The sequence below is a fragment of the Poecile atricapillus genome, chromosome 7 (assembly GCF_030490865.1).
Source record: "Poecile atricapillus isolate bPoeAtr1 chromosome 7, bPoeAtr1.hap1, whole genome shotgun sequence".
Lineage (NCBI taxonomy): Eukaryota > Metazoa > Chordata > Aves > Passeriformes > Paridae > Poecile > Poecile atricapillus.
Genome location: NC_081255.1, coordinates 22,278,228 through 22,305,258, shown reverse-complemented (window position 1 = coordinate 22,305,258; position 27,031 = coordinate 22,278,228). Strand labels below are relative to the sequence as shown.

Below are 27,031 nucleotides of genomic sequence, written 5' to 3'. Positions count from 1 at the left end.
ACGGCGGAGAAGCCTCGCGGCGTTTCTCTCGGCCCCGCCCAGCCGGCCCCGCGGGGCCTCCGGGGCCGCCCTGCAGGGGGGTGGTGAGATCGCGATGTTTCCACGAGAGGCGCGAGCTCTTGGAGACGCTGCGGATAGGCCTGGGAGAGTCACGTGGGGCGAAGGGAGGGCAGCGCGCGGGGGGAGGCAGCGCGTAGTTCTCGCGTCATTTGGTTTGGAGCCGCGGGTGCGCGCGTGGGAGCGGCGGCTGCGCTGCGGGGGCTGCCGGGAGCGCTATCGGGCCGGGACTGAGGCAGCGACGACGATCGGTGAGTGCGGGAAGCGCGCGGGACGGGCCCGGAGCTGCGGCAGCGCCGCCTGCTCGCGACGCACTGCGCTTTGGGGGTGCTTTGCCTTCCTGGCTGGTGCCCCGGCGGGCTAAGGAGCGGGCGGTGGCTGTGGCGGCGACGCTGCCCTGAGCTGAGGAGGGGGGGGGGCGGGCTTCCCGCCTGAACGCGACGGTGCCCTGGGGAGAGGCTCCCGCGGTGCGCGGCCGCTGGGTGTTGTCACATACAATAATGCGAGCGCCGTTTCCGGAGGAGCCGCCTTGGTGCCTGGCGGGGCGGCAGCGGGAGCGGCGAGGGGCAGCTCGCCGGCCGCTGCCGAGCCGGCGGAGCGGCGGAGCCGTTGGGCCGAGGGGCAGGGCCGGCAGCCGTCCCGTCCCGTCCCGCCGCTGCTCGCGGCCCTCTGCTCGCTGCGACCCTGCGGGCGCGGCCGCTCGTTTCGAACGGATTTTTGGGTCGTTCCGCACCCCGCGAAACGGGACCGGCTTTCTCCTTTTGTGGAACTTCGCTTGCTTCGTTCTGCAGTGTCCATGGTTGTTTATTTCGTACCTAAAACTGTTCATTGCTAATGTATGATTTTTACAGCTGGGGGACTTTTTTCTTGGCTGCGCGAGCGCAGGTTTTAATGAAAAACTGGAGTCTGTAATGCTTTAATCTAGGCCCTGTTAAGGTCCTGTGACCTGGTGGGGATGAACTGTCATGCTGAATATGGATGACGGTGTTATAAAGGCTTCACATCAAGATAAGGTCGTAAAACTTATATTTAGGATTCGTAGCAGTAGAGGCTGGATAATGCTAGAAGGGAGACACTGTACGACGGCGTTCTGTACCATTCTGAGGAGATACTTTACAATTTTTAAAGAATATTTATATGCACTGAACTATTCCCTCTTCATGGGCTCCTAATTTATGTAAAATGTTATACGATTTTTTTTTCAACATATGTGCTTTTAAACTGAAGCGTCACAGGAGTCTTCTAGCCTTAAGTGAGTGTGTTTCTATGTTGTCAGTGTTTTTACTTGGGAAGCTTGTTTTGGACTTGACCTGGTTTGGGACTGTGTGCCGGACTCTTGGATTCGTATAAGGAAATACCTCTGTGTTTTCCCTTCCCTGCCCTTTAGGGCTGCCTTAAGGCGATTGTAATTGGGATAATTTTAATAGACTATAAGTCGCAGTGTTGGTGAACTCAGATTATCCTGCATTCTCCAGTTCAGGTAACTTCACTAAAGGAAGCTAAAAGAAACGCTAGATTTTTAGCTCCTGTAACACTATTGAGGTAGTGTACTTAAGGAGGATTATAAGGGTAATGTATTCCACAAAGTTAAAAATTCCTACATGCTTCTAGGCAGATGGCAGTGTATTACTACAGCCAGGTGAAACTTGCTGCAGTGATACTTTTGCTGAAAAAGCCTGTGCATAAGAATTAGCTTATACTTTGCATTAATGTAGTTTTGTTAGCTGGAGGGGATGGGGAAAAAAGTAAAATTATGCTTGGCTCTTTGCTGCTATTGGTAAACAATATTTTTTCATACTCTTAGCTACTAATAGTTTGACTGTGTATAGCAGGTACTTACTTGTATAATTTTGGTTGAGCAATAGTAGTTGACTGTGACACATTGAAACCACTCCTGGCCACTGGCTATGTGTTTTATGGCTCTCCCCTTACTGGATGAAGGGGAGCATCAGCGTACTTTGCGTTTTACAAAATGTAAATGTTACAAAATGTGTTGGTGTTTCTCTGCTAAGTTCTGTGAGAAAAGCCAGTAACCTGTAATGCTGATGATTTTTAAGCAGTCATGATGCCTTGGGCTGATAAAAACACTTTTGTCTAGTATGGTGTAAGTGTTCTAGTTGAATTCATAAACAACTGATGATAGGTGAGTGTTAATTTTCAGGGTTTTTTTAATCAGTATTTTACTACACTTTGAGGTGATGTTTTGTTTGAAAACAGAGAGTGATATTTAGTGTATCTGTTATTTCTCAATCCTCGAAGTTCTTGAAGTCACTGTAAGCTTTACAGTCAGAAAATGAGGTTTAGCAAACTGAAGAGGAGAAAGATCTCACAGTATTCTACACTGTATAAATATTTTGCCTTTACTTTCACTGTTTCTAAGTTGATCTAATGGCCTTTATTTAATACTCGTTTCTGTCTGTATTTCCCATGATGGTGCTTAATGGTACCTATCTGCTAGACAGCCACGTCTTAAGCACTCTTATCTTCATTTTGCTTTATTAAGTGATATTTCTGTTAAGAAAACTATTCCTATGGGATTAATTCTTTCTGTTTAATCTCTTACATGGGTAGGGTGAGGATCTAACCCCTTAACAGTGCTAACTGCAGTATTCATTGAAGTATGTTGCTGGCATGTCACAGCAGCATACACCAGGATGTCCTGCTTTCTTGCGTGCAGAGAGTTACCTGCACTGCCTGTTTTCTCAATCAGGTCTGCCCTCTAGGAAATTAAATGTGCTTGATGACAGTAGTTGTTTGTGCTGGGCTGCTACAGCATGAAAACTTTCATTTTGTTGTGTAAAATAAGGTTCACTTCATACAGTAACTCATTCTCTACTAAAGAAGGATAAGTAGTAGAGAAATGTACCTCTTACCTTTCAGAATTTTAATAAATACGTAGTTGGCATATAAGAGATAGATGAGTATGGATTTTTCAAGGGTCTCTTCACTTTTAGAGACTGGAGGAAGATGTCTCCCTTAACTGAATTTACTATATTATGACACCTCCTGTAGTTTTCAGGCCATAATGGTTGTTCTTTGCAGTAATCATCAGACTGGAATATTCTATCAGGTGTATTTACTGAGAAACAGCTAGTGTAAATATCTGACAAGTCAGGAAACCTTTTATTTGTGTGAGTTGTCACAGATTTAGGTAACGGATGGTTCTGAGGAAAAAAAATAATTAAATACTGTGTGTGAAAGGACCCTTACTTTTATCAAAAGATCCTCAGAGTGTTTTTATATTAGTTCAGGTTTTGCAAAAGCATCAGTGTAAAAGTGTGGAACTAACACAAATCCTCTGCTTAACCAAAGACACTTTAGTGCATGCGTGCATTGAGTTCTGCTGGGTTGACTGGGGATTTTTTTCCCTTTTTCAACTCACTTCAGCTTTGCTCTGTGGTGACCAGACCAAAAGGTAAGGCAGTGTTGAAAGGAGTGATTCTCTGTTATAAGTAAGGAGACCTCTCTCAAGGTCAATAAGTAAAGAATTACATTTCTTACGAAATCACCTCTGCAGCCCTCTGGGTAGCATATTTTGTTTAGCTTTGCCTCAGTACACTGAACACCTGTATATGAGAAGAGCTTATGTGTTCTATGAGAGAGGGATAACCACTGTGATAGCTGTATGTGTGCCTGCCGTGCTTTCTGCAACTCATTGCTATTGTGCTGAAATCAGCAATTGGTCTGGTGATTTCATCACTTTGGGGGGGATGTAGATCATTTGATGCAGATCCTGTCAACTGCTACTCCTGCACTGGCAAAGTGTGTCCAGGATCTGCAACATTATCAGTAGAAAACTCCCTTAAGGAACTGCTGAGAGAAGATTAAGCATGTGCTCTATCTAAAGAACTGTTGATCTGTCATGAGTTTTCATATTTACTGTGTATGCACTGAAGTAGTATGAATGCTAAACATGAGCAAAAGCAGGGAGCACAGTGCCTTTGGAAAAGCAGGCTGCATAAGTTTCTCAGTCTTGCCTGAGAAAGTGGCCTGGGAAATCATAAGGAGGAACTAAAACAATCCTCAGAGTTAGAAGACAGCCTTGCAGGTGTTGTTTGTCTGTTTCTTGTTTTCTTGCAAGAGAAGGTCGAGGGTGGTGTACCCCACTGACCAATGACGGTGATGTGTTAGTTCACTAACCAGTAAGAGTTTTACCTTTCTGTACTTCCACTTACCGGTCTATAAGAGATCTGAGGTAATAAACCTCGCTCTCCTGTTCAATGCACAAGAGACCTGTGTTGTGCTTCTTGCCATTCTCAATAGTGTGACAAAGTAGTAATTACAGTTTTCAGAGCCACAATTTGGATAGTATTTGATAACTTTTACATGGCGAGTTTGAAAAAAAAAAGTAATATCGGGTGGTTTTGGCTCACATTTACTCATGCTGCCTTTCTTAGAAAAGTGATTTAATGTATTAAAACTTTATAGAGAAGCTGTATAAATGTAAATATTTAGATCTTTACCCTTGCATGTTTTACTGTTGTGAATCTCATTTTATATGTATTTGATTTAAAATTTTGACTACCTTACAGGAGGCTATCAAATTGCATTAAGCCACCTTCACATTGGGTGTGTCAGATATGGGAGGATAAGTCAGAGAACACTCACTTCTTCCTTAGATACAGCTGCAGTGTGCAAAGAGGCTGTGGATTACTCTGCTGAAGGAATGTGGTGCAAAAGGCAGCTGGATAATATTAGTCAGCATGGTCGTGTCATCAGTGTTCAGCCACTGACTTGTTTGAGCGGGTTGGGTGTTTTTGTGGCGATGTCATGAGAGGAAAAACTTTGAGAGCACAGAGAATTTGCTGCTAGCAGCTGCAAAATTCTCTCCTGGTGGGGGAAAAGAGTGAAAGGCCTTGCTTGAAATAAGTTGGGCGGTGGAGCAAGGAGTGGAAGTTGTATATGAGTGGGGATTAAGAAAGGCTGATGTAGGGACTGAGACTGTGAAAGGAGAACAAATGATTAATGCTGCAGTAGCTGTAGAGAATGGAAGTGTCTTAATGTATCTCTCTGTCAGCAATGCACTGGAGAATGTGCATACAAGTCCTGTTAATCAGTGAGTAAATACTTTATTTAAGGCGTAATTAATATTCAGAATTCTTGTCGTGAGGTGGGAAAAGCTTGAGTGCTCTAAAGGCATTCGTATACTTCCCTATTACCCAGGCCTGATCTCTAGTAGTATTCTTTCTGATACTGTTTAATTAAGCTAATGATTGTATTTCTTAATTTGTGAGTCAGAGCATCTTATTTTTAAATAAATTGTGCATGTATCATAGTGTAAATTAAAAAAAGAAAAAACAAACCCCAAACATAGAAAGGTAAATATTTTCTGAGTCTGAGGGAAGAGAAATGGAAGAGATGGTTTAGAAGCTTTAAATGTCTAATTCCTTCAGTCTGTAAAACCGTTATTTTAACAATCTTATTGAACCTGAAAATCCTCTTGAGCTTTGTTGTAAGGGACACATACATGTTTTATGAAAAATACGTGTTTGCAGTGAAGTTTGCAAATGTATCAGGATATTTTTCTTTAATAAATCAATAGCAATGCTACATAGGTTTAGAAAGGTATGAATGTTACAGGTTTAATCTCAAATACTACGCAAAAGATCAGTGGATGTTATCATTTGACTTTATGTAATGTGCAAAAGAACAGGAGGTTTTGTAAGTTTAGCTTAAAGAAACAAAAAAGAATTCTACCTGTAAACATGTTCAGTATGGATTAGTATTTTTGCAGAGAGGATATAGAAAGGAGATCCTTTACTTGTTTCAGGTTGTTGTGTGTTAGGATTATGTCCTGTGAGTGAACTGGTTCTGTGTAATATTCTCGTAAAACATTTCCCTGACTATTTTATTTTGCAGCTGTATTCTGATTCATAAGTGGTTTTTATACTGAATTTTTTTAGAAGGAGCAGGGAAAAGGTAAGAAGGAAACACGTCACTTTTATTGTGATGTGTCTCTGTAGGACTTGCTCCCATGCAAAGTTTGAACTTCTTCTATGGGTGAGGGAAAACTTTCATGGAACTGTAGAATTCTGATAGTTTCTTAGTATAATACATACTGAAACTGGCTATCACTTCGAAAGACCTAGATATTTTTCTGCTGAGTTGAGTATCTTTCCATGTTGTACCTTCTTTACCTCTTAGCTAGTTATGCACTATTTAATCTAGAGGTATAAAGTAATTTAAGATGTTAACTGCAAAATAGATCTATTAAACTTCTGCTTTTTATCTTGAAAATTTTCTAGGCTGATGAAGAAGGGAGAAACCAGCTATGAAACATAACTTCGCTATGGAATGTGGTTGAAACATTGCAAAGACTAGTGAGCAACTATTTAGATTTCTATTACAGCAGATTGTAGTAAATATAACTTGGGCTGCTTGTCTTTCTGTCTCCTGTAGGCGAAGCACATTCTTATTTACATCTGTTCTCCTTTCATTTTGAACAGCATTGTGCTGACATGTCCTTTTTAAATTCCTGTCTTTGTATCACAGTTCAGTGTGTGTGTTTTCAGCGTTGCATATAAAACTGGCTGCATGAATCAGAGCAGCTGGGTGGGATTTTGACAGCACACTCTGGAAAAAGCATCTGCTGTGACCACCTCCTTTTGCTTATGTAAGAACAGTGGGATCACATGTCCACAGCAAAAATGTGGGCAGTTCCTTATTCAGTAGTGCATTAATAACCCTGATCTTGCATGAGTGTAACAGCAATTAAAACAATACAGTGTAGCTGAGTCGCATTTCAACTGGATTTATTGTGTTTGCAATTCATCTCTTCATCAAGGCTGAAAACCTAGTTCATTTTCTACTAGAAACTACTAACTTCTCTCATTATTACAGGGGTAAAAACCCCAAGAAAACATAAGCAGAGTTTGCATAGGGATTGTGCTAGCATCTTCCAGCTATCCTTCACCCTCCCCTCTTGTGTGTCACCTGTAACGATGATCGCTGTCACGTTTATTCAGCTGTTTCTCATTGATAGCTTTTATGTCAGAAAAAATCTAATGCTTTTGCAAGAAGAAAAAATAACTTGTAGACATGACTTCTGTCTGTTCCTTAGTTACGGAACATGACTGAAGTAGTGATAAAATTCTAGATGAGTCTGTCAGCCTTCTGTGTAAACCTATAGAGTATATTCATCGTTAGGAAAATATTTATATAATGTGATATGTTCCAAACTGGCAGTGTGTTGGGGCAGTGTTTTTTGTTTTTTTAAAGTAGAACAAATGCAAATGCCTAATAGGCTGGGAACTATTGGAGAACTATTGGAAAGACAGACTTCAGGTTCAGATCAGAGTTGTCACATCTGAGTTGTCTGTTTCAGCATCACAGAGATTTTTTTGCCAGAGCTTATCTGTGAGGAATATCTTTATTCTGCAGGTGCCTTGATTCTGTATTGGTGTATCTTCGCTAAGAGAGCAGGTCAATTCTATTGTTTGGTAGAAAAAGCCCCATTGGGTTACTTTGTTATGGATGAAGGAATTGCTACTCTGGTTAAAGTAAACAGCAGTAAATTGTTACAGGTGGTAGACGGAGATGAAAGGCTAAAAGAGGAGCTGTACAATACTACAGCCATTGAAGTAGATATTAAATAAAACATACTGCCCATCCTAATGTTCCCTGGGGGGTCAGAATTGCGATAACTGATTTTATGTAGGGTGTTGAAATAAATGCCTTTAAAACACCTCTTTCAATTCCAGTTTCTTGAAGGAAAGTCAGCAAGGCTTATTGTGGAAACTTGTGCTGAGTTTTCCATTGTCCTTTTCCTGTTAATCAGTACATAGCACTAGTATTAGGTCACAGTTCTCCTACCCCAGGATTCATTGGTGGAAGATCTGGTAGGGAGCCAGTCACAGTGCTGGGGTCTGAGCTGCCTGGCTTTGTGTCCAGTCTCAGCCAGCCTAGAGCAAATGTTACTTTGGTTTGTGCCAGCTGGCCCTGGGCTGTGGGGTGGGAATGCTGGACTGCAGAATGAGCTGTCCATTCTGTCCTTTTATTTTGAGAGATATTTCTGCCCCTTTTGTGCTGCAGGAGTGGGGCTGAATCTGCCAAATTAAGCCTCACTTTTACTGAAAACAGGAATATTGGAAACATCTTCACAAGTGTAACTAAATGCCTGTTTTTAAAAGTGTATTTACTGTAAACACCACCTCTCTGTTACACTTAGGTGGAAAGCAACACAGATATACTTCATATTCATTGTTTATTTTCCAAGATTTGTATAATAAATACATCTGCAGGACAAACAAGTAGAGGTCTATGCATTTTTTCGGTATTTTTTTTTAATTGTTTGACATTCGTGCTCTGGTTTCTTTGTTAAGAAACTTGTAGTGCATCTCTTACATAGTGTTTTTTTCAGTGTCCCACTGACACCATTATTAAGTCTCCAGTGTCCTTTGGCAGGGAATTCTATCACCTGTAGAACTCCTTCATTTTATTATTTAAACTGGCTTCTTCTGATTCCATTTTGGCTCTGGCAACGGGCATAGACCATAAACAATTCATTTCCTCCCTTCTCCATCATTCTTTGACCTTGCAGACCTTTGTGACTTCTGTGTTTTTTGGAGACTGAAAAATTAAATCCTCTTCAATTGCTTCTCATGTAGAAATAATTGTAATTTTTTTTTATTATCTGTTATGGTTCTCTGAATATTTTTTATTTTAAATAATACACATTCTTTGGGGGAGCTGAAGCAGGCAGAATAGCTGAGTGTTACAGTGTAGATGTACTACTGGTACTGTAGTGTTCACATGATAGTAATATTTTCTGGGCTTTTTGTGTCCTAGTATCCCCTGATACTTAATTTGCTTTTTTTTTTTTTTTCCTTTGGCTACCAAGCAATCTTGTACATATATATGTAATCAGAATTAATCAGTACTTTTTAAACCTTTTATGAACAGCATATATTTTATTAAGTGGTGTAGTTTTCATGCTGAGAAAACAGCATAACATGGAAACCTGTGGCTTTGTATAAAGTATATGTACATCCAGTAAATTCGTCCTTTGTGATGGTGTTGGTAACATAACAACATCTGAGTATGTTGGCACTTCAGAATCTGAAAGACTTGGATTGTAGCAGTAAGTTTGCTTGAAACAGTGAACAGAAGGGCTATAAAGCTTTTTACAATCAAATTAAGAGCAGCTAGTCTTGGAGGGAAACTGAACATATACAGAGCGTTAAGCTGTTCATCATATTTAATATCTTGTTACATAACCAGCATGAGAAGTGACTTGTGAGTCAGAAACCTGACTAGTACAGTGTGATAAATATGTGATTAAGTCTAACTCTTCATTTGCATATGGGCTATTTCAGGACAGGATTCCTTGAGGCTTGGGTAAATTCCTGAGTGATAACCATCAGAGCAGCATGTACTTAGGACAAAAATCTGGGCTTTTAATGTAAAACTGAAAGAAAGAAGCTTGGCTACTGTATATTTTTTTTTTTTTTTTTTTGTCCCAGACTGATAACTTTAGTAGTGAATAGTGCAGAACTTGTTAAAATCAAACACTTTCTTGGAGGGAACAGAACTTCATCTTTGTTGGGAATGTGGGGGTTTTTTGGTAGTAACAGGAGATATTTCTCCTTACCAAGACACTGCACTTTTCCATACAGATAATTACAAAAGTATGTGTGACAGCATTCTTAACCACTTGAAGTTCATAGTAGTGTGTTAAATGGGCATAGTTAGTAATGTGAGAGAACCTGTTAAATGTTTTGCATGATTGGCATTTTTTCTGATCGACCTCTCAAATTGAGTAAGAATCCCTTTAGAGAAATACATAGGTAGGAATTGAAATGAGCCCAGAACCTAAGTAAGAATTAAAAAGCACCTGTGGAATGTGTATTAAACAGCCATCTTGTCATGTAGTCTTCCAAATAAAATTGAAGACTACCTGAGTCCCATGCTTAAAAGTTCATTTTGGAGATTCAGAAGTGGTAACAGTGTATCTCTGGTTTGAGATTTTACACTGGCGGTGTAACTTCTGGAAGGTATATATAAAGTAAGTTCTTCTACAGAGGACCATAAAAAGATGTCCTTTGGCCTAATTGCATGTACATTCCAGTAATATTACAGACACTGTTTTAAAAGACATACTGTCAGTTAAAAATATTGTCACTTTGTTTTTATGGCTATTCATTTAGCTGTAGAATCAGCCCCAGAATCCTTATGCACAGTTAACCTTTTACTTCTGTTGCAATAGTAGTTTCCACAAAGAAGCGGAGTAAAAATTTGTTAAATTTGATGCTTACTGGGGTGTGAAGTGCATGGCTCAATGAAGCTTTTCTTTTAGAGCCACCAGTTAGAAAGAACTGTTATGTTCTGCAGGTTTCACTTTGCATTTTCTATTAGATGTATTCTTAAAAAGTCAACTAATTGTTGTTTCTGTTGTTAATACCAGAATTTATTTCTGTGTATGATACCAGCTACTGAATAGTTCTGTGGTGATACTCTATTTAATAATAGAATTCATGAATGGGGCTTGCACGTACCAGGTCTTACTCACAGTATAAAGTGTATATAAAGTACAAACATAGCTCAGACAACAACTACATCCAGTTCAAGATGGTGGGGAGAATAGTTGTCAATTTATTTTTTTTTTCCTGGGAAAACAACGGTGATGTTACAGGAAATTTTTTCATTGTATATGGCTGTGCTTTCTTCAAACCATTGTAGATGAGTATAAATTTATTCCATTCATTGATGTGGGTTTACAAATATTATGATACTTAATTGTGAAAGCTTTTCCTGGGGAGGGATTTGGCTCCTCTGCCTTGACATTTATATGCACATGTGTATTTATAGTTGTGATCTGTCTGGAATTTGCCTTTGTGGTTTTGTTTGCTCTTTAATTTGTTCTGTGATCTAGTCTTGTCTTTCTCAGTTTTGTTTCTGTGGTTTAGTAAGTGAGAATTACAGAAAGAATGGCTTAATTTAAAGGAAATAATGATCATTTTTATTCAACTTCAGGGAATATTGACACTCTTCTGCCTAGAAGCTGTTCCTTAAAATAACATACTGATGCTAATTTATGATTAATCTATAATTTGAGTTCAGTATGTTATAATTATGAATATTTCCGTAATTTCAGTTGTTGTTGTGAAGTCTTCTTTAAAAAAAGCAAATGATTCAAAACTGATGTCAGTACAACTGTTGGAAGACCTGGAAGTGCTGTGATCTTGCCCCGTTTTCTGCCAAGCACTTTCTTGGCCTTATCTATGTGAGTTAAACTATGATTGTTCTGAGAGAATAATGGAAAAGACATTTTAGAGCAACAATTCTTTTACTGAAATGCTAACTCAAGTGGAGTAGTCAGACTCTTGTCTTCAAAGTGGAGCTGTTGAAGGAACGATTTTCAGCTTCCTAGTATGTATTTCATAAACATTTTTAGATGAAAAAAGGAAGTCCGGTGTTAAACATGAACATCATAGGTTTTGATCAAAGAACACAGAAAATCCTTTAGGTAAGAGATCGTTCATATTAGGCAAGTTTTGTATGTAATCAAAATTTTATTCAGTTTTCCTGACAATAAATTTTTTTAATAGTCTATTTGGTGTTTTAGTAATTTGTTGCATTTGAAGATGTACCATTTTTCCTCCCAGTCGACATTAAAAAAGCTTGAACTTAATTATTATTATTATTATTATTATTTATTATTATTATGATCATCATCATTATCATTATTATTATTATCATTATTATTACTTTAACAAAAACCAGTGATGTAAAGAAGTACAGGACAAATACAGGCTATTAACTTTCTCAATGCAGGGTAGGAGTACCATGACATTACCCTGAAATAGCTTATAAGAACAGAAAGGCATGTCTGAGACTGCCTAGTTTGATGGAAAATTGTTTTACAGGGTTGACTATAACCAAGAGCTTCATAGATACTGGAATGATGATAACTTTTTTGTGTATGCCTGAAATGGAATGTATTGTTGTATTTGAAGACTGTATTAACAAAGAACTGATGATACAGAGGGTGAATTGAGTCATAATATGATACAACAGTTGGAGAATTAATGTGATGATAGAGTGTGGAAGAAAGTTAAGCAATGGCGAAGGGATTTTATCTGTTAAGTTTTTGCGGTGGCTTCCCAGCCAAGTTTGTTACTGGATTTGTATGTCTGAGAATCTTCTTAGTTTTCTTTCAGGAGCCTGCTTTATCAAGTCTTGGATTATGGCTTTACTAATTTTACAGCTATGTAGTTTAGTGACTTGCTTCTGGAAGGCTTGAGTGGGTTGTGGGACTCACTGCTGCTGGCTTATCAGAGCTGAGGACAGCTGTGGGTGCCTATGTAGGATCTCTTGGGCTATGTGCTCTTACTGCTGCCTGAGCAAACCCAATCAAATGCCAGAACCACCCTTCCTTCACACTGAAGGCAAAAGTCCACAGAGGAGGTGAGCTCACATCCCAGTGTGCCGCAGGTACAAGTGGGCATGAGCAGGTGTGCAAACACTACAGGTCCCTGTGGGACTTGGACACAAAGTGTCAATCTCTGAAATTCAAGGATTTTGGGAAATGGGCATACTGAAAGAAGGCCCTGTGATGTTTCCAGGTTCTACTACATAAGGGGGAAACATCAAGTAGAACTGCAGAAACTTGGTGTCTCAGTTTAAGACAAATTTAGGAGGAAGTCTCAAAAGGGTGTCTCTTCTGAAGAGTTTTAGCAACCTGTCCGCTATGGGTTTTCACAGGTTCAAAAGGATTTACCTTGGAGAAAGTGAAAAAACAAAAATGTTTATTTAGCAATCAGAGTGCTCACAGAAGAACAATAATCCCATAAAGGAGTCCATATGTCACACATCACCTTACCTCTGTTTTTTAAGGGGACAATTACTCAGGCATTTAAACAAAAGCTATTCAAGCATATGGGAAGTGAAATATTTTCATAGTCTAGAAGAGTGTTTTTCTAGATGTATATGGTAACAGGAAGATAGGACCATAGCAGTATAACTAAACTTGTGGCTTTTTAAGGCTGTTTTGTTTCCTGTTTATCTGTGCTTCTTTTAAGGGACTGTATGGCCAGAAGTCCTTGAACAGAGTACGTGAATGATTTTTATTTCTTTAGATGATAATTCTGGAGATGAATACTTGATAAACTAACAAAAAGAGCAGTAAAGAACTGCAAATATCAGCTATTTGGAGTTGTAAAAATCTAGGAGCTCTAGTATGACAAAATTGGAAGACATAAAAGCTTACTACACTTAGCAGGTGGATTTCACTGTCTGAAGAAGTGCTCCTATGATTGGATGTACCCAAATTATTGTTAGCATAATTATTAGATGTCCATCTTATGCATACTAATCTTAATAATAGTATTGAAAGTTTTCACTGCTTTTAAAAGAGTATCTGTCATTAGAAACTGTTTAAAGAGCTCAGTAAGCATGTTAGAGGAACTGTGGCCTATGTATTTTCAAATAATCTCTGTATGTTGAAAAGAAGGTCTCAGCATAGAGAAGAAGGGATATGCTTTCTGGAATTGACTCTTAAAAAATACAAGATTCTGGAGTATAAATTCATTCTTACGTGAAGAGCTCATATAGAGCAGGAAGTAGAAGTAATATAGTATTTGCTGTACACTCAGAATCTTAAGTAGTTTAATTTTTAGGGAATAGTTTACATTGTTAGGGTATAATTTGCACTTAGGCCAGAGCAGCACATCCCCCCTCTGTAGGGAGAGAATGGATGCCTGAGCACTTAGTCACTGTGATATTGGGCAAAAAGGCCCAGTGTAACTTCGTTGTTACCAGAATTTTCTGTGTAAGTTTTAAGAATTGAGGTAAAGATAGCTTTTATTTAAGGAGAAATCCTGATTCTTGTGGCTTTTAATGAAACCTTTGAAATTAATTGCTATGTTGTAACAAAATGGGGGGAGATGTGTGTGCAGAGTATCACTAAGTTAATTGCACTTTGTATTTCTGTGATACTTAAAAAGAGACATAGTGCTTAATACAATATTCGTAGTGGAGAAAATGTTGAATTTAGAATGTCTGTTTCAAAGAATTTATCTGAAATACTAATTTTAAGCTAACTAAAATAGCGCTTTAAAAAGAAAGTTAAAACGATTTAGGTGATGTAGTAAAAGACTAGCTTTATTCCAGGTGGAGCTCAGCAACAACTACTTCCTTCATCTGTAAAGGTAATTGATTCTATAACCCTGTGACTCCCACTGTGCCAAAAATTCAAGTGAGTCCTGAGAGATTTGGTGGCAAGGGGAGCCAGTTCCTTCTTTTGATACCCTTTAGCCTTTTTTACATTTGAAATCATAACTACATATATGCTAAAAGTTCTTGCTTTCTAAAATACTCTGATGAAATTTTGAGTTAATTCCCTACCTTTTCCACACATACTCTAAGGAGAATGTAAAAATCCCTAGGTAAATAATTAGGCAAATCCAGTATATACTGGAAGTAATCTAGTAAATTCTGTTGCAGACATTGGAAAATAAAAGATAATGGTGTGAGGATTAGGAGGATGACGCAAGTTAAGAAAGTGAAAGTAAAGTCCCAAATATTTTTCTAGTACATTTATGGTTAAGGAAACATTTCCTGTCCCTTCTAATCAGTCTCTTGTAAGTTTGAGCAGGTTCTAGAAAATGGCTTCAAATATAATGCTCAAATGATAATCAGAGGATTAGTGAGTTTTAATGTCAGAAGGAAAGCAGCTGAGCTTAATTACCTCCACAATAGTGACTTCATAATTCAGCCTAGAAATGTATTCATACAGACAACATACAACCAAAAGTGTTGTATTTTAATACTTTGTTCCAGGGAGGAGTCATTTTTCAGTTGTGTTAATCTGTCATGTAGTTCATTGCCCTACTGATAACTGTAGCTAATTTCTTGACCTATAGCTCTTAACAGAGGTACAAAGGAAATCTTGCAGTCTAAAACTTCATAGCATTTTCTCTATGGAGCATGAGAAATACTTCGGTAATATAATTTGTTTTATATATTTTAAAACAAATGTGTAAGAACCAAGTATTTTTCTGTTATTAGCATCTCATCAGATGAAAGTTACTTGTTTGGTATATTGCCATACTTATATAATAATGTTGATATCTCCTATTCCATAGAAGAAGGCTGAGACAGTTTTGATCTGCTTTAATTTAGTGGCTTGAGTTGCAGTAAAAAAAGTCATATTTTTTTCCTTGGATTCGTTCTTACTGCTTAATAGTACATGGTCTTAGCACATGCTTAATATAGACTATGGTCAAGCTGTGGTTGAGGGTGGCTTAATTTTATTTTTAAAGAAATTAATTTTTTCTTTCTGAAGCTTTCTTGTTGACTTGGGTGTAAAATTTTTCTTAGCCTTTGCTGGAAAGGGTACAGCTCCATGTTGATATATTTGGAAAGAGTTATGCACAGCTGTCTCTATAGAAACAGTGAAGTAAAATGCTATAATTACTCTAGATGGGCTTCAGCATGTCTCTTGGGGCAGATAAGCCTTTAGAGCTGACTGGATTCTGCTGTTGTGGCTCCGCGTTAACCTTTAAACTTGTCTCGCTGGGGCAGGACCCAGGAGTTGAGCGCTGGGTGCGCGCAGGCGCGCGGGAGCGGGAGCTGTGCGGGCTGGGGCGGCGGGGAAGTGACGTCCCGGCTCCGGCGTTCTAGAAAGAGCGCAGACACTCCTTCGGGTGGGAGGGCTCTGTGCCGTGCCCAGGCTGCGATCGCTTATAAATGAGCTAAGGGGGAAGGAACGAAATACGGAGAAGCTGCCTGGGCTTTCTGTAATGTATCCTAGAGTTTGTTGTTTTGTAGCAGCTCTGTTTGTTTCAATTCAGAGGTTGATTTTTATATTTCCTTCTCTAGCATCTCCACCTTGCTAAGACACTGGACGCTGCTTTCTTTACAGCAAGGAAAATCTGAATTTCTCCAACACTCAGGATGGGGAAAGATTACTATTCTATCCTGGGAATTGAAAAAGGGGCTTCTGATGAGGATATCAAAAAGGCTTACAGAAAACAAGCACTGAAATGGCATCCAGATAAGAACAAATCTCCCCATGCAGAAGAAAAATTCAAAGAGGTTGCAGAAGCTTATGAAGTACTGAGTGATCCCAAAAAGAGAGACATTTATGATCAGTTTGGGGAGGAAGGTATGTATGTCTCTGTTATACTTTGATTGGTTGCTTTCATTATGTTGGATGAAGTAAAATAAACATATGAAGACACGGTATGTGTTCATGTTTAGGCAATGTATTTGTTTGGCTCATGAGATTTTAAGTATAAAATGCATTCCTGGGCTTTAATGTTGGTAAAGTTTTAATTTCTTAATTTAACAGTGTTTTTTACAAGCCCCAAATACCTGACAGGCATAAAGTTATTGAATAGAAAAAGTTTCTATACCCATAAATAGCCTTCTGTGATCTCTTACTGCTGCCTTCCCTCGCCAGAGCGGTTTTTGAGATGCAGTTCAAAAGGCATGTATTCTTTTCTTTAATTTTTGCTTAAGGACAGGCTGCTTGATCTAGGCAAAGCAGTCCTTCTGAGCAGAAGCCCAGGTGTCCAGCCTGTAGTTGTCCTTGGCTTTGTGCCTGGAGAGGAAAGAATTTGGCTGATGTCATGAAATACCAGAACAATTTTTTAGCTTTAATTGTAAACAGTGATAACATGCCAAGAGAATGAGGCCTCAGAAATGTCACATTTGTCCTAAAATGGTTATCTGGAGAGGATGATTTTTATTTTAATTTTTTTTTTTTAAATTTTTGACCGACGTGACTTTCAGTCTCATGATTGAGCAACAGAGGAAGTCATTAACATCCCGTTCCGTAAATGTGTATGGTATTCCATTTAAAGGAATTCCATTTAAAGGAACTGCTTCCGTTATGACAAGTAGGCCTGCTCATTGCTCTTTGCTTGGGGCCATGTTTTTTACAATTATAAAGGAGGACACTTAAATAGCAGTATTTAGTCTTCTTTGGGCAAAGATATAAAATATGATATTTTAGAATGTTGAATATGGGAATACCTCCTCATGCCTCAGTTACTCTAAGCTTTTCTGAGAGTGTAATTAGTTGCTGTAAGGGAAATGCAGAGGGTTGGGGTTTGTAAGAAGGATGAAACTTGAGTGTTTTTACAGCCAGAAACTGGATGTACCTTCAGTAACTTCTGGCTATCTATTCCAGGAGGTGTCCTTCTGCTATCACAGATTGAATCCCCTGATCTGCATGTTTGGCACAGAAGGATGTACTGTAGTTTGCTAAGTACTTTTGCTCTGGTCTGGTAGTGAAATGGGGAAAGCAATCTAATGTGGTAGCTGGTTAGTATCAGTACCCAATGTTAAGGTTATGCATGAGAATACTGAGCTTGAAAAAACCCAACAAACCCCTCTTTCAAATTTATAGAATGCCTCCCTCATAATGTAAGCCTTAATTTTTCTATGATTATGAAAGTATGATACCAGCTGTAGTTTTGAGGTGGTCTAAGGCTGAAAAAAAAAAGTTAAAAAAACAAGCATTGTAAGTTTGGAGACAAAAGTCTCTTCAGAATACTTTCAGTCTTCCAATGCTTTGAGAAAGTATCCTGAAATGGTTAGTGCAGAGGGACACTGTTATGAGGAAATACTTGATCACCTATTTGGAAAGAGGCATTGAAAAAAATTGATTTTAGCTTGGTTTGGAATGGGAGCACAGGAAGTACAAGAGAATCTTTGGCAGGAAGAAATAAGATTTTGATCTCTCCATGTGAAAGGTAGAACAAAGCTATTAAGAACCTTCTGATTTTTTGCACAGAGACAGTGATAGTGTATACAAGGCTTTTGTACCTAAATGGATCTTAGTAAGTTCCATGATGTTTTTATTTGTGGTTGCATTGAAGAGAGTTCTCAGGATTTGTACCCGTTTTATATCATAGGATCACAAACTGTGTTAATTTGGGGATTTTAAATTGAATATTAAGGAAGCATATATGTGCTTGACTGTTGGCATGTTACCTTCAGAGCAAATTGCAGGAAAATGGGTAAAACTAATTAGCACTTTGTTACAGCTGAGCTATAGAGGCTATGGAATATGTTGCATATGATAGAGAAATTTTCCCCAGAAGTGACCTTGTAGAAGGATGCAATTCCCAAGACATTTTGCAGAACAAGAGGAGATCAAATCAAGCGAACCTGTCTTCTGCTCTTAAGATGTTAATTCATTAAAATAACTGATTTCAAGCACATTAAATAAAATTGTCACTGTTAGAATACCTGTTCTTCTCAAGTAAGTAGTTCTAGAGCTTCAGAAACTTTGTTGCTGTTCAGGCTATTGAATTGCTAGTACCCCACATTCTCATGGTGAATCCTTGAAAAGCAGACCTTTCATTCTACTGCAAATATCTTTCTGACTCATCAGTCCTGATATCATGACACTGTACAGCAAGAGAGCTTATACTAATACCCAATTTGTTTTTAACTTTGCTTAATTTTCTTATTTAGGTCTTAAAGGAGGAGCTGGAGGATCTGATGGCCAGGGTGGTACCTTCCGGTACTCCTTCCATGGCGACCCACATGCTACATTTGCAGCTTTCTTTGGCGGCACAAATCCTTTTGAGATCTTCTTTGGGAGGAGGATGCCTGGTGGCAGAGACACTGAAGACATGGAGGTGGATGGTGATCCGTTTGGATCCTTCTCTAGTTTTAGCATGAATGGCTTTCCAAGGGAAAGGAATACGGTTGGCAGCCAATTACGGCGTAAACAAGATCCCCCTGTAATCCATGAACTTAAAGTGTCACTGGAAGAGATCTATCATGGCTGCACAAAAAGAATGAGGATTTCACGTAAAAGGCTTAACCCAGATGGTAGAAGTGTCCGTACAGAGGACAAAATTCTTACTATTGAGATAAAAAGAGGATGGAAAGAAGGCACCAAGATCACTTTTCCGAAAGAAGGTGATGAAACACCCAACACAATTCCAGCTGATATTGTTTTTATCATTAAAGATAAACCTCACTCTCATTTCAAGAGAGATGGATCAAATATTGTCTATCCTGTTAAGATCAGCTTAAGGGAGGTAAGTTTCTCATGTGGTAGAACTCTTAATATTTGATGTACAATATGATGCAATGGCTAAAGCTGTGTGGTAGCTGTGAAATTTGGGGATTTGGATGTTAGGTGGTTTTTTTAAAATAGTTTCACTTTCGTGTGTGGCTGAAGAGCACAGTCATTTATAGTGGCAACAATAGCTATTTTGCTAAAAATGGAATATTATTTCAAGCTGTTTACTATAGAGGCAGCAGAGGATAAGGGTGGAAGGGTAAGAATAAAGGTTGAGATGTTTAAAGGTTAAATTTTCATACATAACCATTCTAGCTAATGATGTATTAGGCTGATGTGACAAATGCAAACTAAGAAATATATCCTATATTGTATTCTCCTTGCTGCTGTGATACAATTGCTACTTCTGTAGAAAAAACTAGAAATCTCAAGTATTTTCATTGCCATTAAAGGCTCCCTTTTTAGCTCATAAGTTACTGCAGTATGATTTCAAATTACATAGAGATTGATTTCATGAAGATAAATAGTTGTGAACAGGTGTAAGAGGAGGTATATATAACAACACAAATGGTATAGCTTTTTAAAATTCAATTCCAAATCAATACATATTGGGTTTCTGAAGAAGTCCGGTAGTCATCATTTAAAAGATGTAGCTTGAGGATGTGTAATGTATTTTTTCTTCTTAATTAGTATCAGGTGGGGAAATAAACTCTTGCTTTCATTTTAAGCTTTGTATAAATTAAGCTACCTTAAAGGATTTTACAGTGTGAAGTGAGGTGAAGCACCGAAAGTGGTGAGGGAGGGAGAAAAGACAATGTTTAATGTTAATGTGGGTAATACAGTTCCTTCACAGATAAAAGCCTATTTAGACTCATTGCATTGTTATGTAAATTGGACATTATTGGTGTAGGCTAAGTGTGCTGAATCAGGTGAAGTTGCAAGAATAAAAATCTTATTCTCAGAGATCCTATTAATGAAAATAAACTTTTGGATAAAGCAGAAGGTCTGTAACATTCCAATTTTGGTGCAGCAGAACTTAAACAGAATGTCTAGACTGGAAGACAAAATTATTCTTTGAATTTTTTCAGGCACCACAAATATTCACATAAGACAGCTGTGAAATTTGATATGCCTCTGCTTATAGACACTTAAATGTTGTTCTGAAATTTGATACAATAGAGGTTGATAATGTATTAGAAAAAAGGTCCTGTAAAAGTAAACAAACAAAAAGTGAAATGGGATTTTAAATTTCCAGTGGAAATTTAGAAGATTGACATCTGTAGAGAAGTATGAGTGAGGAGTTCACTCTACTCAGCTCTCTTATTATTTGATAAAGTTTTTGAAGGACATATAAACTCAATTACCCTCCAGTAGCCAGTGAGTACCATTCATAAGTTCAGTGATATCCAATGACAAATTGAAGTTTCCTCTTTTTAAGAGAGGAATAGTGTATTTAAATTTTGGCATATCAGAAGTGCACAGAAGAAATGCAATTTAGAATTCTAGTCACTTTTAAATAATCCAAATTCGTTCATAGGTACAAAAAAAGTTCTGACCAATTTCTTTTTCTCATATTACACTCTTCCTTTAGGCTTTGTGTGGCAGCTCTTTCAATGTGCCAACGATAGAAGGAAGAACCATACCCATGACAGTCAATGAAGTGGTAAAGCCTGGGATGAGAAGAAGAATCATAGGATATGGTTTGCCATTTCCCAAAAATCCTGACCAGCGTGGAGACTTAATTATAGAGTTTGAAGTAATTTTCCCAGATAACATTTCTCCAGCATCAAAAGAAGTACTTAGGCGAAATCTTCCAGTTTCATAAAAAGGAAGACTGTGTATGTCAACAGATTAAAATAGGACACTGGAAATGCAGAAGACTGGCGAGTCTGTGCTTTAAAAGTGCAATCTGTAACACCTAGTGGAATCTTTGTTTTTTTTTGTTTTGTGGGATGGGTGGGGGGAGAATACTGCAATGCTGCATGAGAAGAAAAGGGTTTAAGTAGAAGTCATACAGGTGAATTCTGCAGTAAAAATTACAGGGAAAACCACTCGTTTTGTTTTACATCTTCCTAATCAGCAAAGTTTAGTCATTATTTTGCTTAATATAATTGCAGTAAATTTTTTACAAAGTCAGTACATATTTCTGATACAGTACTTGAGTCTCCAAGTACATTATTTCTTATATCCTCACCATGTCTATAACATTACACATTTACGCAGAAATTTGAGATCGTAGTAGAAATACACAAAGGTATAAATATTTTAAAGAGCAAAACATGAGAGAGATCATTTCAGTATGTTGCCTTCCACTGCACAAAGCATAGGCCAGAAAAATCAGCTTGGACTCCTGAACAGCCCCCCTGTGCAATGAAAGCCTTCTCTTTATTGCCCCTGGAAGTGTTAGGACTGCATTGTGCGTGTGGCAAAGGGCATGTGGCCTGAGGAGCCAGAGTAGCCATTTGCAGTGGGATAGATAGTTCCTCAGCCTTCAGGCAGAGCAGCAAGAAGGGATTCTTCAAGGACGTGAACAGCAAAGGGTGAGCCTGCTGTCAAATGGGGCAGGGAAGCTGGTGACCAGTGATGTGGAGAAGGTTGAGATACTCTGTGCTACCTTTGCATCAATCACTACCTGTAAAACAAGCATGCAGGAGTTCCAGACCCTTGAGACAAGAGGGGAAATGTGAAACCTTGGTGTTGGAGGACTGGGTTAGGGTGCACTTAACCTGGAAGTCTATGAGCCTGACAGATTGCACCCAAGTGTTGAGGGAGCTGGCTAATGCCATTGCAGGGCCACTTTCATTTATCTTTGAATGGCCAGGGAGATTGAGAGATGTTCTGGTAGACTGGAAGAAAAAATCCTACTCTTTAAGAAAACCAAGAGGGAAGATTTGGGAATCTATAGGCTAATCAGCTTCACCTAAGCCCTTGGTAATGAAACGGAAAAGAATCCTCCTGTGAAGCATTTCTAAAAGATGGTCAGGGTAGTCAACATAAATGTACAACAGGGAAATCTTGACCAATCTTGCTGCCATCTACAGTGAGTTTTGGTGATGTTGGGACACCAGTCTGTTGTTTACCTTTTACATCAGTAGACAGACCGATGAAGTACAGGTTAGATAAGTGGAAGGTGAGATGGATTAAAAGCTGACTGAATGAGGGGGCACAAGGGATTTAATCAACGGCACAAAGTCCAGTTGGAGGCAAATCAATAGTGGTGTACCCTCTGGCTCAGTACTCGAGCTAAAGTCAGCATCATTAATGACCTGAATTATGGGATGGAGTTTACAAATCATATAAACTGGGAGGAGTAGCTGGTGCCACCAGCTGATGTACTGCCTTTTAAAGGGGCCTCAGCAGGCTGAAGAACTGGACAGAGGATTCTCACGAAGCTCAGTAAGAGGGAATGCAAAGTCTTGCTCTGTTGGGGAGTAACTGATCAGTAAACTGTCACTGTAAACTGACTGTGAGCTGGCAACGCAGCTTTGTGGCAACAGAGGCCAATGCTTTGCTAGCAGGAGAGGGGAGATGATCCTTATTACTCTCAGCACTGATGAGGATCCATCTGGAGTACTGGACTCCCTGGTATTTGAAGGATATAAACTTAATGGAGCAGCTCTAGCACAGGACCATGTGTGAGGCTGAGAGAGCTGAAATGTGCCGGCGTGGGGAAGAAAAGACTTAGGAGAGATCTTGGCATCTGGCAGGTTGGAATGAGGATGAAGAGCCAGGCTCTTCTCAGTAGCTTTCAGTGACAGGGCTAAATGGACACCAGTTAGTTAAGGATTCCATCTGAACACAAGGAAACACCTTGTTACTGAGCGGATAGTCAAACACTGGAGTAGGTTTCCTAGAGAGTTTTAGGAGTTGCTATCCCTGGATATTCATAGCCTGACTGGACATTGTGCAGGGCAGCCTGCTCCAGCTGACCATGTGTGAGCAGGGGTGTTGGACTACATGATGCCAAGAGTTTTCATGTAAGCAAAATGATTTTGCTAACTTGGACTTGGCATTTTTCACTGTGGGCCATGTTCTGTAAATGAGGCTTAGCCCAGAGATGGTGGTGCTCATGGGACAGCTCCCTAGGGAGGAGGTCTGTGCTGGGTTGGAAAGATGCACAAAGAACCCTTGTGAAAGTATTTGGCTAGGGCAGATATTTAAAGATCATGCTGATCTCAAGTATTCATTATTTTCAAAGGCCAAGCTTTACTCCCATGAAGAAGGAAGAGCTAAGTCCTGTCTAAAACAAAGTTTGCTTAAGAGTCAGTGGGGTATAGGGGTTGCCCGGAAACTTTCATATGGTTGAATTGGGTTATTTTTTTTAAATTCATATATGAGTTAGTTGTCTTTAGAGTTAAAAGGTGCATAGGGAGATGGAGAGCCCTCTGTAATAGTCTAGTTTTATAATACAGTAATAGGGCTGGTTCCCTTGGTTGCAGCATGGTATTGGTGAAAGAAATGCCTTGTGGGCATGCTTTATTACTTGAGTTTAAAACCATAATACAGTGCTTTAACAACACTTTCAAAGGGTTTGGGATTTTTTTGTTGTTGTTTTTAATAAGAAAATATTTCAATATTTGCTGTCAGCCTTTTGCCTGTGGAAACTTAGAGGTTACCTGCTCTGTTAGGTAGCCTAAGAAAGAGCAGTGTTATATATGTGACTGCAGGAAAGTAAATCATATGGAAGTTGGGATTTAATTTACAATAATTTTTTAATGAGTGTAAGAAGAATCCCACTTCTTTTACTTAACGGAATAGAATTTCTGTGGGGTAAGGTTCAAGTAAATTTTTCAACTGCAGATCTCTTCATGCAGCATCAGTTAGTTGTAGTCCTAAAGCTACAGGAAGTAAACAATTGCTGGAACAGTATCACAAAGACAAAAAAATTGCTGCTTAGTGCTTCTGCATATTGGTAATACTATATATTGTTGGTTGAAAAAAAATTTCCATTTCAGTATGTTCCGTATTGCATTTCTTATGTGGTTTTTAAGTAAAAAGTGTAAAGTTGGTTTTTAACTTTCTCTTATATTTTGTTCTGTCAAATGCTAAAAGCTACATGACTTTAAAGCATATCAACCTAAAATACCTATTTGTCAGTTCAAAAGCTAATGGAATCAAGCGTTTTGTAATCCAGGATCTTGTAACCATATCCAACTTGTAAAAAAAAAGTTACAGCAACTAGGACTTTTTTTGTAACCATCTTCAGGTAAAAGGAATAGTGTTAAATTGAGGAATTGCAGTATCTTGTGTATTTAGAGGTGTATATATATATATATGTATAGCAAACTAAACTTTTCCAACTGTTTTCAAGCTCAAAATATAAAACTTATAAGACTGGTATGAAATAAATGCTTGTATTTCTTTTCTTATGGAGAGGTAACTAAGTATATGTTTCAGAAACCAGCATGTAGAATTACTTCAAAATGTGAGAGGAACCATTGATATCTATCTAATCCAGGATTCACAAAAAGATATTTTTCTAATCAAAAATGTGCTTAAAAGCTATGTTTTAAAACCCACTTAATTGTTTAATAAAGCTATTTGGGAGGAGGAAGCAAATACTCAGTCAACTACTATATTTGTAACTACTGAAATACATGAAAATAAAAAGGTCATTCATGAAATTGGGATGGGTTTTTGATCTCTTGAAGGTTGCTTAGGTGCCATAGAAATTAAAAGTCATTTAGTTGCTTTGGAATTCAATCCAGCAAGTTTGAAAACCTCTGCTTCTAAAGATCTTTTTGTAATCTCACCAACATCAAGCCTTAGGATAGCCTCAAGCTGTATGTCAAGCTGCATTACAACCCTTTCTCCTTCCTGCCATGCAGTGATACTCTGCTTGCTCCACAGCTTTCTGCTGTCATGAGGGGGTCAGCATTCTGTTCTTTCAGCCATTTTTGTAGTAGCTGTGCAGAAAGCTTCCTGAAGCCCATTTGTGGTGTGTTGAACAAATGAACTCCATTATTTTCTAGTATGTGCATCCTATGTGCTAGTCTGACTCACCAGAAGCAGATTTTTTGGGGTCAAATACGTTTTTCTTAAACAGTGAAATTTGCTTTAACTTAGGGTGAAATTCTCTACACTTGAATTCAAGTGCTAGACCTAAAATTACAGGCCATGAACATGATATTGTAAATATAATTAAGAGAGAATTTTACTTTTCCAGACAGTAAATGCTGATCCTCTTTTGCAGCTGACATGAATAGTTATGACTATATTGCTTACTGAACACATTCTATATACAGATCCTATAGAACCAGGGCATTTGTCATACAACCACTTACTGTTCAGCACCAAAACTGAGCAAATAGCAGCACTAACCTCCTCATGAGGTGCAGAATCTCAACTCTTCATTTGTCAGATTGCTCAGCAATAGACTGTTGGATGGAATGATTTGTTTCCTTCAGGCTTCTCCAGTTAATTGCTCTATTATTTTAATGGAAAATAGAGACCTATTGTTGATCCCCTTGGGTGTAGAAGGTATAAGTGCCCTGTGCCTGCTACCCTGGAATTACTGGCTTACCCCAGGGAGGAGCTGTACAACAACAATCTTCAGTCATGCCTGATTGCTTTATCAAGGACAAACTGCCATGTTCACAGCCCTGCTGCCCTGCTTTCAAAAACCCCCTAATGCCACCCAACCAGCACCTAAAATACAGCGTTTCCCTGAATAAGGGTAGGTGCCCCATGTGTAGTGAAACACTCACTGATAGAGGCATTTCTTATCCAGCAATGTGACTTTGTTCCACATACATTCTCTGCAAACTTTATGGCTGTTGCATGCCATGGTTCTTGCATCCCAAGTATTGTGTTGAAACACTGAAGAATGGGGTAGCCTGTAGTGTGCAATATACTCAGAATGAAAGGATCAAATCAATTTTTGTTAAGTACATTATTTACTTTTCTTTCTAAAACCAAGGCTAACAGCAGTTTCATTTAAGTTGTTAACTCTCTTGAAAAAGTTAATTTGAATTAATTTTTGTATCCTTAGTACCCTGAGTTGCTGGAGGCTCATTTGGATTGATAAATGTAGTTTTACTGTGCATTAATTAGTGTTGGTAGATACTTCCTTAGAGGGTGCACATTCAAGGGAGTCTGAAAACAGGATTGGTTGTAGCTGAAGAAAGTGTCTTCTGTTCATTACAGCCTTCTCACTGAGTTTCTCCACAGACTGACTCATACACAGCTCTACAAACCACTCAGTCAGCATTGTGTTATGCTGATCAAATGTAAATCATTAAAATTGCTAATCCATGATCTGAGCAATATTAATAAATAGTGCTTGTAGATGAGGGGGGAAAAAAAAGTCCATGGTAATCTACCTTTTCAGTAACAGATGAAACTGAGTGTCGAACACTTCTTTAGTCTTCTTCCAAAGCAGGGGATTGCTATGGCAATTTCACATAGATGCTTCTTAGGTTTGGGTTATAATTAGGCATGTGTGCAGTATCATCTTCCTCCGATTTAAATGTCACAAAAAAGGTTTCATTTCACTTGTTACATCATGTAACTAATGGGCTAAACTATACATGCTCCGTACTGTTTGTGTCTTCAGTTTATTTAATCAGCTTCATTGGCTTCATCATTTTTTCTTTCCATAGTTAAAAGCTGATGCTATTGCTCCAAGCTGTAGGTAGGATCAGCATAGTTTTTGTACCAACTTCAGCTGTTTTTCTCCATCTGCCTCCATATGAAACATGGAAACACACTTCCACTGAAGAGAGTTTTGAAACAGATACCTAAATTAGGACTGTTAATGTCCATTAATTCTTTTAAAAATAAATCTCTCAGGCTCGGTATATGTGGAAACTTGACTGTGTTCATTTAGTAAATCTCATTAACAAAATTATTAATAAACAGTATTTACTGGGTTTTAAAATTCACTTATCTTTTCACAAGACAATGAGTAGAGACAAGACATAAATACTTGTTACCAATTCCTTTATAATACATTTTAGTAAATGGGAAAAGGCTTCTTCTTTTAAAAGA

At 38.6% G+C, this 27,031-nt stretch overlaps 1 protein-coding gene across 5 annotated transcripts; it reads left to right on the top strand.

Annotated features, from left to right (window-relative positions):
* The first annotated feature begins 151 nt into the window (after positions 1-151).
* Positions 152-24,666, top strand: DNAJB4 (DnaJ heat shock protein family (Hsp40) member B4). Of its 5 annotated transcripts, none has more exons than XM_058842247.1 (4): positions 152-308; positions 15,920-16,162; positions 18,484-19,058; positions 20,634-24,666. In XM_058842247.1, exons 2-4 carry the CDS (start codon positions 15,952-15,954, stop codon positions 20,865-20,867), a joined length of 1,020 nt encoding a protein of 339 aa, XP_058698230.1. In that variant the 5' UTR covers positions 152-308; positions 15,920-15,951; the 3' UTR covers positions 20,868-24,666. The 5 variants fall into 5 exon arrangements, with proteins under 5 accessions (XP_058698230.1, XP_058698227.1, XP_058698229.1 ...); XM_058842244.1 differs by having other exon boundaries at positions 15,877-16,162; XM_058842246.1 differs by lacking the exon at positions 152-308 and adding an exon at positions 15,646-15,794 and having other exon boundaries at positions 15,877-16,162.
* The last annotated feature ends 2,365 nt before the right edge of the window (positions 24,667-27,031 follow it).